The 11668-nt window shown below is 56.3% G+C and overlaps 1 protein-coding gene across 5 annotated transcripts in view; it reads left to right on the plus strand.

Annotated features, from left to right (window-relative positions):
* The window catches only part of BICD2 (BICD cargo adaptor 2), a 68786-nt gene that overhangs the window by 44367 nt on the left and 12751 nt on the right, over nucleotides 1-11668 (plus strand). For all 5 annotated transcript variants that reach the window (XR_013166876.1, XM_077138701.1, XM_077138700.1 and 2 more), the window contains 3 exons: nucleotides 3934-4146; nucleotides 9348-9500; nucleotides 11183-11638. Coding sequence is in view for 4 of the 5 variants with exons in the window: in XM_077138701.1 (XP_076994816.1) it covers nucleotides 3934-4146; nucleotides 9348-9500; nucleotides 11183-11638 (822 nt within the window). In the remaining variant the exon portion in view is untranslated. The remainder of the gene's footprint in view (nucleotides 1-3933; nucleotides 4147-9347; nucleotides 9501-11182; nucleotides 11639-11668) is intronic.

The raw sequence follows: 11668 nt of genomic DNA on the forward strand, positions 1-11668 counted from the left end.
ATATTAGACCCTTTTCAGAGCTATGATTTGCAACTATTTTCTCTAATTCTTTAGATTCTTTTCATTTTCTTAATAATGTCCTTTGACCTGCAAAAGTTTTTATTTTAATAATGTAAAATTTATCAAATTTTTCTTTTGTTGCTTGTGCTTTTGGTGTCATACCTAAGAATCCATTGTTGAATTCATGGTCATGAAGATTTAACCCATGTCTTCTTCTAAGAGTTCATGGTTTTAGCTCTTATGATTAGGTCTTTGATCCATTTTGAGTTAGTTTTTATTTATGATTTGAAGTAGGAGTCCAGCCTCCATTTGCTTATGGATATCCAGTTGTTCTAGCACCATTTGTTGAAGATGCTATTTTTTCCCCATTGAGTGGTCTTGGCACCCTTGCTGAAAGCCAATTGAGCATAGATGTATGGGTCACATTTCTAGACTCTCATCCATTGGTCTATCCTTATGCCATCACCACAGTTTTGATTACTGTAACTTTGTAGTAAGTTTTGATATCAGGAAACGTTCCTCCAACTATGTTCCTTTTCTTCTTTTTTTGGCTCTTTGCCCCTTGCCATTCTATGTGATTTTGAGAATTGGCTTTTCTCCTTCTGCAAAAGCGGCCATTGGAACTTCAATAGGGATGGCATTGAATCTCAACAGTTGATTTTTTTAATGTAAGTTATTGAGATATATTTATACACCATACAGTCCACCCGAAGTATACAATCAGTGGTTCATAGTATCATCACATAGCTATGCATCCATCACTGTGGTCATTTTTAGAACATTTGCATTATTCCAGAAAAGCAAATAAAATGAAAACGCAAACATCCTGTGATGTTAAGTTCAGGTATCAGTTTGGCCAGGTGGTGGTGCCCAGCTGTCAGGCAAGCAGTGGCCTAACCGTTACTGCAAGGGTATTTCCTGGCTGTTAGGTGAACCAGCAGGCTGATTTATTAAATGATCACAGTTGATTGCAATTGTAACTGACTTTATCTATAATCAACTGAGGATGTGTCTTCTGCAGTGAGAGAATCCAGTCAGTTGGATTTGATCCAATAGGTTTGAAGACTTCTAAGGAAGAGGAGAAAATTTTCACTTCTTTAGCCAGCCAGCCTGTCCTGTGGAGTTTGTCGAGACCCTTCATTGGAGTTGCCAGCCCACCGCCTGCCCTATGGAATTTGGACTCTTGCATCCCCATGGTTGCGAGACACCTTTATACATCTCACATTTGTAGATCTCTCCTGTTGGTTCTGTTTCTCTAGCAAACCCTGACTAATACACACCCCGTACCTCTTACCCCTCCCTGTTATCGACCATTAGTGTTGCATCCTACCCTGTTACATAAACCTACGTTAACTAAGACAGTATAGTATTGTTAGATGTATATACATATGTATGATTAATTCTCAAGCAAAAGAAACATGAAGGAAAGTGCACCAAGGCTTAAAACTGATATATATGTATGTATCAGGGGATCAACACTTAATCATTTAAAGAGATTTAAATAAAAAGAAAGGCAAGTCCTTTGTTTCCCCACATAGTTTCCACTTCTGGTGCTTTTCATCCCTCCTTGTTGGCCCATCTCTCCGCCTGCTGTGCTTTTTCTTCTGCCAGAAATTCAGCATATCTTGCAGTGCAGGTGTGCCTGTGATGAATTCTGTCATCTTTTGTATGTCTGAAAAGGCTTTATTTCACCTTTGTGGTCAGTTGTCCAGTCTCGCCAGCCTCGCGTGGTTTCCTCAGGCTGGCACTGACCTTGGCAGAGGCCTCCAGGGTTCCTCGGTCTGCAGGTCCATGGGCCTCTGCTGGCTGATGCACTCAGACCCCCGGCTCCTCCTTCCAGGAATCTCTGGAGCCGGCCTCAGGTCCCCTTCAGGGGCGTGTGGGGGCAGTCGTGGAGAGGGCCTTCTCCTGTCTCACAAGGTCACTGGCTCCCATTACCTGGTATGCAGTGTCTTGAAACCCATCACTTATTCCTGTCATTTTTTTCAGGGTTTCTGAGTGTTTTCACACAGGAAGTGAGCCCAACCTCTGTTACTGTCTCGCTTTGGTGAGAAATACAAATCCCCATCTCGCTGTTTTTCAAAAGCTGCCAGGATGGAGCCTGGGATGAGGAGAAGGGGCAGGGTAGAGGCTGACCACCTGGCCTTGCACAGCACGTTTTCGCCTGTGGCCATCATCCCCAGCGGGAGCCTCTGATGGTGCCATGGAGCTAACAGGAGATGGTCCATCTCCAGCTCAAGGCTTGGGGTGGTCCCTCAGGACTGAGGGCCTTAGGGCGTGGTCAGGCTCAGTATCTGGCTTCCTTCCAGCCAGCCTGGGGTGGCCAGTCCAGGGTAGGGCAGGTACCGGTGTACTGGATGATCTGTGAGAAGGTCACTGGGCCAGGATGAAGGAGTAGGACAGCAACAGAGTCTGTCCAGCTGAGCCGATTGGCTCCTCCCTGGCCTCTTGGGTGGGGCAGCACCGTTGGTGTTCCCGGGGAGCAGCAGAGGCGAGTCTACCACGGAACAGAGTGTCTGCCCTCAGTCTGGGAGTTGGCGCCCTCCCACCATTTCACGTGCAGTCAGCCTGGCAAAGGTGCTGTTGCTCTCGTGCTGTCTTGTGTCATCTGATGTTTCCCGAGCTCCTTTATTTAAGGAACCTTTCCCTAAGTAACACTGAAACACAGAGTATGTGCGTGTGCATCTGAAAACAAGATTCCACTGTCCATGTCAGTCCATGCTCCCTGGTGTCTTCTCTTTCCTCTGTCCTGGCAGCCTGGGTCAGGCACCAGGGCTCCCACAGCATGCTTAGCAGACACCTGAGTTCTCCCACTAGACAGGATCCTCATCTGACTCATTCTCTGTTTTTGATTTGTTGATTTATAAGCAGTCCTGTTGAGTAAACAGTCTTGTACCTGTCTTTGCATATTTTCCTAACTGTCTTCAGGAGTTTGGGAAAGTTTTGGACTGAGTGAAAACGTTCCTGTATTTCAAGAAGTAAAAAGGCGTCCTGCTTTCGACCTTTTCAGTGGCCCCCTCTTGGTTTGTTTCATTCTGTGAACCAGGAACTTGGAAAGAGGCAGGGTCTCCACCCCTGTGGCTCTCCCCTCCCTGAGGGTGGCTTCCCATCTCCCCTAAGGTGGGACCAACAGTGGGCTTGGCTCCCTGCACAGGAGCAGCTGCCCTCTGCCCGGTGGGGGAAGGTGTTGCAGGATAGGGGCTGCTGGCCCTGGGAGTGATGTGTGGGGAGGATACCCATCTCAGACACACGGACATCCTGATGCCTTCCCCCTCCAGAACTCTTTCAGGCCTAAGCTGGGTGACAAAGGCGGGAGGGAAGGGGGCTCTCCCTTGGGTGGGACCTGGGCACTGCTGGCAGTGGCCCCTTGCTGGGGGAGATGGGAGACCTGGGTTGGGCCTACACTTTGTTGCTGCAGGCATGTGGGCAGGTCTGGGCATCCTTTGGGCCAGCTCAGCCTCCTGCCTGCAGTCGCTCTCGGGGAGTGCCTCTGCCTCTGAACCTCAGCATCCCTGAGCCCATAGCTGTCACCCAGCCTGATGTTGAGGATCCTGCCTGCTTCCCCACACCTCTGTCTGGGCCACGTCCAGTGCTTTCCCCTCCACACTTGGGGATTCCACCCCAGGCCTCGTGGGTGAGTTCCGCCCACCCCATTTGCCCTGCTGCCCTTTGGAGCCCTGCCTGGGCTCTTGTACCGGGGCACTGCCCCCTCCCACTCATGGTCATGGTTGGGGACTCTGACTCTCTGGAATGTGTGAACAGAGGGTTAGAATCAGCAACAGAAGAGGGGTGCAAACAGGCACAGACCCCTCTGCTCTTGATCGTGGCATGATAGTAGGTGGAATGGGGCATGCAGGCGGGGAGATGATGGGGTCTTGGCTGTGCCGTGGTCCTGGGACACCTGTCTCATGAGCTCTGTGTCCCTGGCCCCAGGCGTTTGGACAGGCGCACACGAACCACAAGAAGGTGGCTGCGGACGGTGAGAGCCGGGAGGAGAGTCTGATCCAGGAGTCGGCCTCCAAGGAGCAGTACTACGTGCGCAAGGTGCTCGAGCTGCAGACGGAGCTGAGGCAGCTGCGCAACGTCCTCACCAACACGCAGTCCGAGAACGAGCGGCTCACCTCGGTGGCCCAGGAGCTGAAGGAGGTGAGGGGGAGGCGCAGGGGGGAGCGGTCAGCCATGCCGCAGTCATTCCCCTGCAGCCCAGTGGGCGGTTCTGGGTGGGCTGGGAGCACATGCGTGTCGGCTCAGCTGTCCCGTCCAGGACAGCTTCAGCTTGGATGCTTCCTCTCTGCTCCATGCCGTATCGTGCTCCATGCAGAGGACCAAGATGGGGAAGAGATGCAGGCGCCTTTGCTTGTGCCATTTTTCTTATAGCTCATTGGCCAAAGCTGGTCTCCTGAGCAAGCCAGGGCAGAGTAGGTGGGGTGACAGGGCACAGGACAGAGGTTCCTAAAGGGGCCTCATGGGGGGCTCTTGTGGGCCCGTGGGGAGTTTGAGTGGCCTGTTCAGGGTTTGCTCCCTTCCGAGCTGTGGATGAGAAAGCAAACCCAGATATTCCATGGGGACCCCAAGTAGGACACATGTGAATTGGGCCTGAAAGACGCAGGTTCGGGTCCATGTTGGTGTGCTGAGCAGGTGCGCCCGCATGAGCCAGGCCGCCTGGGTGGAAGTTCCTCTGCCCTGTCCCTGGGGCAGGCGTACAGGAGCAGCAGTCAGGCAGAGGACCACACAAGTTACCAAAGAACCATGGTGTAGTCAGCTTCGGTGACAGGTCTGCTGGATGCTGCAGGACCCTGTGGGTTGTGGTCAGGGCAGGGATTGGAGGCAGCAACAGCTCCTTCCTGTGACGGGGTGTGAGGGAGGATCCAGGGACCGTGTAGAGGTGTGGGGTTTAGCGGCTGGGGGTAGTCAAGGCAACAGGGCAGACAGCCTGGAGCCGGTGTCCCTTCCCAGCAGCAGTCCTGGCTCTGCCCCTGCTGGTGTGGCCTTGGGAGGCTGTGCTCGGGAGGGAGCTGGGGGCACCCTGGCACTCACCCCGCTGCAAGCAGGTTTGGGCAGTCACTAAGCCGTACCTGCTTCCTGCCAGGCCATGGGAGCCTCTCGAGGCAGCGTGCAGTCATTGGTCCCAGCCTCAGTTTCCCCTTCTGTAAATCAAGGTCTCTGACTCCCCTTGCAGTGGGAGTACCCTGTGGTTCACTGCTTCCTCCCACATTGCTCCTGACCCCCCGAGGGCTGTGAGCGGAGCTGCTGAGCCCCCTGGAACGGGCGTGCTTGTGGGGGCAGGGACAGTCACTACACACAGGCTGTCCGAGCAGCCGCTGGGCTCCGAGGTACAAGGCCAGCAGCAGTCACCCACGTGGGCTGTTGACCAGGTGTGCAGGATGGAGGGCCCTGGGAACAGTGAGAGCAGTCACCACCCCGCTGGCTTGGGGGTCGGGGAGGGCTGGCACTTCAGAGTGGGGGTGGAGCTGGGATTGAATCCTCAGGGGCGATGGGGAGTGGCGTCATCTCATTTCCTTTAGGAAGACAGCCTGGCGCTGGTGGGTGTGGGGCTGCAGAGGCCGGATGGGGCTCCTGGTTTGACCTCAGCATCTGGCAACTGTCCAGGCCATATCCCCTTCAGATAAGTAGGAGCCAGCTCTCGCCCCCACCCTGGGCATGGCTCGTGTTCGTCCCTCTTCCAGAAGGGACTGCCCCAGGTCCCACTGGGGGAGGGCTGGGTCACTGGTTGGCCCGCACTGGGCCGGCAGCAGGAAATGAGCTCAGTGCAGTCCCCAGAGCACTTAGGCTGCCCGGCTGCCTGGCTCTGAGGTATGGAGGGGCAGGCGGGTGGGGGCTGCTACCTGTTCCTGTTTGTGCCTCCGGAGAAACGTGGGTCTCCCCCCCACCCCCCGTCCTGGGTGGTGCAGGTGCTGCTTGGCTGGTCCCCGGAACGCCCTCACCTTGGTCCCTGCTCCGGGGCTCCACCCCCTCCAACCAGGACTCACCCACCGTGTTCTTGTTGGGGTCGGCTCCCCTGCCCGCCGTGTGCTCAGACCCCGGGCCCAGGGGCTTCTCTGCTCACCGCCAGGGCTCACCATTCCCACGTGCTGTGCTCTGGGTCTCTTTTAACTGTCCATAGCCATGATCCCACCGGCCTTCTTTTCTCCGTGCGGAACTGCCGGGCTGGACTCTGGCTTTGGGGGCCACGCTTGGGGCCACACATGCTCGCTGGGCGATGCAGGTTCCCACGCAGCATCACCGGGGTGCCTGCTGTCCCTTCCATGGAGAGGGAGGCTTACAGCCGGTCACTAGCCCTGCTGTCTGCCCTCTGAGATGACGACCTCATGCCCCATGGCCAGGGGCTGCAGCCTCCTCTTCCCACCGCCCTCTCCAGCCCTTGCTCAGGGACCCCTGGTCCTTTGGGCCTTGATGACCCACGTAGGTGTCCCTTACACATTGTAGGGCCGTCCGTGTGACACCAGCTTGGTGTTAAAACTCCAGGCACCTGGCTCTGGGTGAGCCAGTTGTGACAAGCTCCTGACTTCTCTCCCCTCCTCCTGAGAACCCTTCAGGGGTGCCTGTTATTTCCCTCTCCTTATACCTGAGGGAACTTGCTCCCAGTCACCTAGCTGGCAGGGGAACCCCCTCCCAGGCTGCCCTTCCTGGGTCTGGGCCCACCGTCTGCACCACATCCAGAGGTGTGCTGCCCTCGTGGCGCTGGCTCAGCCTGGAGTCATTCTCGGGGATCCAGGCTCCTGGCAGGTGGGCCCGGCTCCTGGAGGACCCTAGGGTGTGGGGCCTTGGGAGGGCCGAGGAGCCCGCTGGGCAGGGAGAGGTGGGGCCTGGTCACAGGCCGGGCAAGGGAAAGGGCAGGGCCCAGGCAGTCAGCCAAGGCCTCGTCAGGATTGGCCCCGTGGTGGGCGAGAAGGAGCGAGGAGGATGAGCTGCCCGGCCTTTGAGTGCGCTGGGGCCAGGACAAGGCCAGACACAGCCACTGGCTGAGCTCCCACAGCGGGTTCCAGCAGGAGGCCCTTCCCCCATGCCAGGAGCCCTGAGGTGGCCTGTCCGAGGGAGGCAGGGGCTCTCTGTGGGGTCAGGTGCCCAGGCGCTGGGTCAGATCCCAGGACAGCTGTGGGTGGCGGCGGCCTCACTCCCTCCCTAGATGCCCAGGAACCCCTTCGTGCCGTGTGCCCTGGTCTCCCTGACGAGACCGCAGTGTCCCTCCAGTGTCCCGGCCGAGTCACCTTCTCTCCTGAGAGAGTGCAGACCTGCTCAGGGTGGAGTGCCCCCTGTCCTCTGGCTCCGGCCATACAGTTCAGCAGTATGGGCAAGCCTTCTTCACCAGGAACTGCTGCCTGGCCCCGGCCAGTTCCTGCCAGGAAGACCCCGTGCCGCCTTTCTTGGCTCTTCTGGCAGATAGAACTCACCAAACCGAGTTCTGAGCCTGCTGCTCTGGGGCAAGACCACTGGGTCTGAGCAGTACACCCTCTCCATGCTCGCTCCTTTCCTGGGAGCTTCTCGATGCTGGGCTGGACTTGGGGAGCAGGGTTTCTTGTAGGATGAATATCGGAGTCCAGGCCCCGGGCCAAGTCTTGTCAGTGCGTTTATCCGAAAGGGCCCTGCTGAAGAGAGCGGACCCCCACTAGAGTGCGGGGACTTTCTGTTAGGAGTGTGGGCTGGTGCAGCGCAGAGCTGCCCACGTGCAGCTGTGCTGTGGGTGCAGTGCCCACGCCAGGAGGTTAGGAAGCTGCCCTGGGTTTTGTTTTTTTTTTATCAATCCATCTTTCCGTGTGTTTGCCTGGCATCTTGGAATCTAGTCAGCAGAGCACGTGTCATGAGACGAGATCCTGACCAAGTCCCGCTGCCCAGGGAAGGTGGTATGCGTGGGGAGAAGGGTAGAGAGAGCTATGGGGCTTGGAGGGCGGCCAGGGCTGCTAGCCCAGGGGTCACACAGGGCACTAGCCACGGGAGCCAGGTTTTGGCAGCTGTGGGTAGAGTCCCAGGCCACAGGGCAGGTGCCGGCCTGGGGCGGAGTGGGCTGGGGGTGGAGGGAGAGGGGTTTGGTCCAGGTAATGATTTGCCCCCAGGGGACATTCAGTTCTGGAGACAGTTTGACTGTGCCCCTTGGGGAGGAGGGGCACCTCTGGCAAGCAGAGGTGGGGGTACTGCTCAACACCCTGCAGTGTGCTGGACGTAGGCCTGTGGCTGAGGAGTGAGACCCTGGTTCTGGCCAGGGACATAGGGTCGGTCACATGGATTAGGAGTGGCGGGCACTGATGGCCCAGTGCTCGCCCAGGCTCTGTGCTGTCCCCTCTAGACACCCCCAGCGCCTCCGCCACGGGCCTGCCCTTGTTAGGGCTTCTCTGAGACAGTTTCGGTTCGGTGCCGCATGCCCATCAAGAGGGTGCTGTTGGCTGCGGGCTCAGCATTTCAGAGTTGTGCTACTGTCGCACATCCATCCCTGAACTTTTCATCACTCCAGAAAGAAAGCTCATGTCTGTTAGCAGGGGCAGCCACTCCCCATTGCACCCTGTCTTCCCAGCCCCCACACCTAATCTACTTTCTTTCTCTAGATTTGCTTGTTCTTGGCATTTCATAGGTGTGGAACCCTGAAATATATGACCTTTGTATCTGGCTTCTTCCACTTAGCGTGATGCTTTTAGGTTCCTCCATGTGTAGCATGTGTCAAAACCTGATTCCCGGGCGGGCCACGGTGGCTTAGCAGGCAAGAATGCTCACCTGCCATGCCAGAGGACCCGGGTTTGATTCCCGGTGCCTGCCCATGTTAAAAAAAAAAAAACACCTCATTCCCCTTCTGGATGATTGTGTCCGTTGTGCTCATATACAGTGTTTTGTTGCAGTTGGTGGGCACTTGGGTTGTTGGCTGTCGTGAATAAAGCTATGACCCTTTGGGCACAAATTTTTGTGTGGCCATATATTTTCATTTTTCTTGAGTAGATACCTAGGAGTAGAATTGCTGGGCCCTGTGGTAATTCTTTGTTTAAACTTCTGAGGAATTGCCAGACTGCTTTGCAAAGTGACTGCACCATCTTATGCTGCCTCCGGCACTGTCAGAGGGAGGGACTGCGTTTCAGCCCATTTCACGGATGAGGAAGCTGGTGGTCGGAGCAGACCAGGTCACTTGCCAGCAGTGCCTCAGCAGGTCTGGCCTGAGGTTGTCTGCCGTCATCCCCACGCCTCTTCTGGGTTCCTTCTCCCCTCTGGTGGCCGCATGGGCACCTGTGGGTCTGGGCAGCTGTGTCCTGGCAGCCGTTTCCGCTCTGAACGAAGCACCCGGCCGCCCTGGCCTCTCCTCCCCCTGGCCCTGTGACCTCACACCCGCCTCTCCACGCCCCCTGCAGATTAACCAGAATGTGGAGGTGCAGCGTGGCCGCCTGCGGGACGACATCAAGGAGTACAAGTTCCGGGAGGCCCGCCTGCTGCAGGACTACTCGGAGCTGGAGGAGGAGAACATCTGCCTGCAGAAGCAGGTGTCGGTGCTCAAGCAGAACCAGGTGAGCCTCACCGCCCCCCACCTCTTCCTGCTTACCTGGGTGTGGGAGCGGCACTCCGTCTCCTATTCCCTGGCGGACCCAGGGCCCGCCTGTCACAGAGAGGAGGGGGACGTGGGGGGAGTCTCTGAGTGGCCAACAGGGCCTTGGCTCTATGTCCCCTCAAGTTCTGACCCTCCTGGAGGCGCAGGACTGTCCGAGGCACCTGCCTTCCGCTCTGAGCCTTAGATCTGGTGCAGAGATGCTGGCCACAGCCCAGCAATGCCCCATCCTCAGCCGTGTTCGTGAGCAGGTGGCTTCTTCTCTGTGCTGGGGAATGGGGACCTGCTTTCCAAGGAAGCCCCAGGCCCTTCCCCAGATGCCTTTGATGCCATCTGTGCTTTCCTTACAAACCCTCTCCCGTCAGAATTCCCTCAGAGCAGGTGGCTTTCACCTCCAGGGTACAGGGTATTTAACTTTGGAATAACAAAACGTGGGTGTGTTGATTTCTGGCCACAGCAGAGCCAGGTAGTGGGTGATCTCTCCTCCCTGCCTGCTGAGCCAGCCTCTGCTCACGGAGGGCCGCAGACCTCGCTTGAGCTGTGGGCACTGTCTCAAGGTGCGCCCGGCTGTCCTCGGCTCGCAGTGGCGTCTCCTCCTCTCCTGTCTGGCAGTCACTGCCTGCGACCCCCGCTCCGCATTGTCACCCTATGTGCCGGAGCCCCGAGGTAGCCGTGCAGCCCGAGTGGCCTGGGTCTGCCATGTGTGGCAGGCACTGTCATCGGGGCCTCCTGGCTCCAAGCCACGATCCCCAGAGATCAGTGCTGCTGCTTTCTTCTTTCACATGCACCATTACTGAGACACAGCCACACACCATTCAGTTCAGCCCATCCAAAGTGTACAATTGATGGCTCACAGTATCACACACAGCTGTGTGTTCATCACTGTAATACATTTTAGGACATTTTCATTACTTCGCAGGAAAAAGAAAGAGAAAACCCAAAATATTTCATACCCTTATCCCACCTCTGTCGTTGACCCCTGGCATTGGTGTGGTACGCTTGTTACTGTTGATGAAGAAGCATCAAGATGTTACACTTAACTCTAGCCCGTAGTTCGCAGTAGGTGCCTTTTTACCCCGTGTGCCGCTCTTTTATTAGCTCCTCGTATTAGTGTTCTACATTTGTGCTTGTTCATAGAGGAAATTTTTAATATTTGTGCCATTGATCATGGGCATTTTTTGCCATAAGATTTACTGAGTTATACAGCCCTATGATCAGTACTGCTTTTTATTGCTGTCTCCTAAGTTCCAAAGGCTATTTATTTCTTGCACAAATATTAAAAATTAACTACAAATGTTTTTGAAAATTGCCCACAAATGCTGACTCTCCCTACCCTGTGAAGCATCCATTTCCATTCTGCTCCTTGTCCCGGGCAGGTTCAGTGTCGTGTAGACACGTTCTGGAATCTGCCTTCTCCCTGCTTGGCTCAGAGCCCCCGTGGGTCCGGGTGTAGAGGCGTGCTGGCTGGTTTGGGGCCGAGTCGTGCTGTGCCGGGTCCTGGTGCCCTGTGCCCACCTGGGTGGGCAGTTTTCCTGTTCACGCCTCCCGGCAGGGGCGTCAACACTCAACCTTGTGCTGGTGTATTAGGCGCGACCAGAGCGCCAGGTGGCTTCCCTTTTGAGCTCTTCTGTGTCTCTTTCCCAGGTGGAATTTGAGGGCCTCAAGCACGAAATCAAGCGGCTGGAGGAAGAGACTGAATACCTCAACAGCCAGCTGGAAGACGCCATCCGGCTCAAGGAGATCTCAGAGCGGCAGCTGGAGGAGTCGCTGGAGGCACTGAAGACGGAGCGCGAGCAGAAGAACAGCCTGCGCAAGGAGCTCTCGCACTACATGAGCATCAACGACTCCCTGTATACCAGCCACCTGCACGTCTCCCTGGACGGCCTCAAGTTCAGCGACGACACCACCGAGCCCAACAACGACGCCGAGGCTCTGGTCAACGGCTTTGAGCACGGCGGCCTGGCCAAGCTGCCGCTGGACAACAAGGCCCCTCTGCCCAAGAAGGACAGCCTGCCGCCACCCTCCCCCAGCCTGGTCTCTGACCTCCTCAGCGAACTCAACATCTCCGAGATCCAGAAGCTGAAGCAGCAGCTGATGCAGGTGAGGATGCGGAGGTGACTGAGGGGCAGG

The sequence above is a fragment of the Tamandua tetradactyla genome, chromosome 2 (assembly GCF_023851605.1).
Source record: "Tamandua tetradactyla isolate mTamTet1 chromosome 2, mTamTet1.pri, whole genome shotgun sequence".
Taxonomy (NCBI): domain Eukaryota; kingdom Metazoa; phylum Chordata; class Mammalia; order Pilosa; family Myrmecophagidae; genus Tamandua; species Tamandua tetradactyla.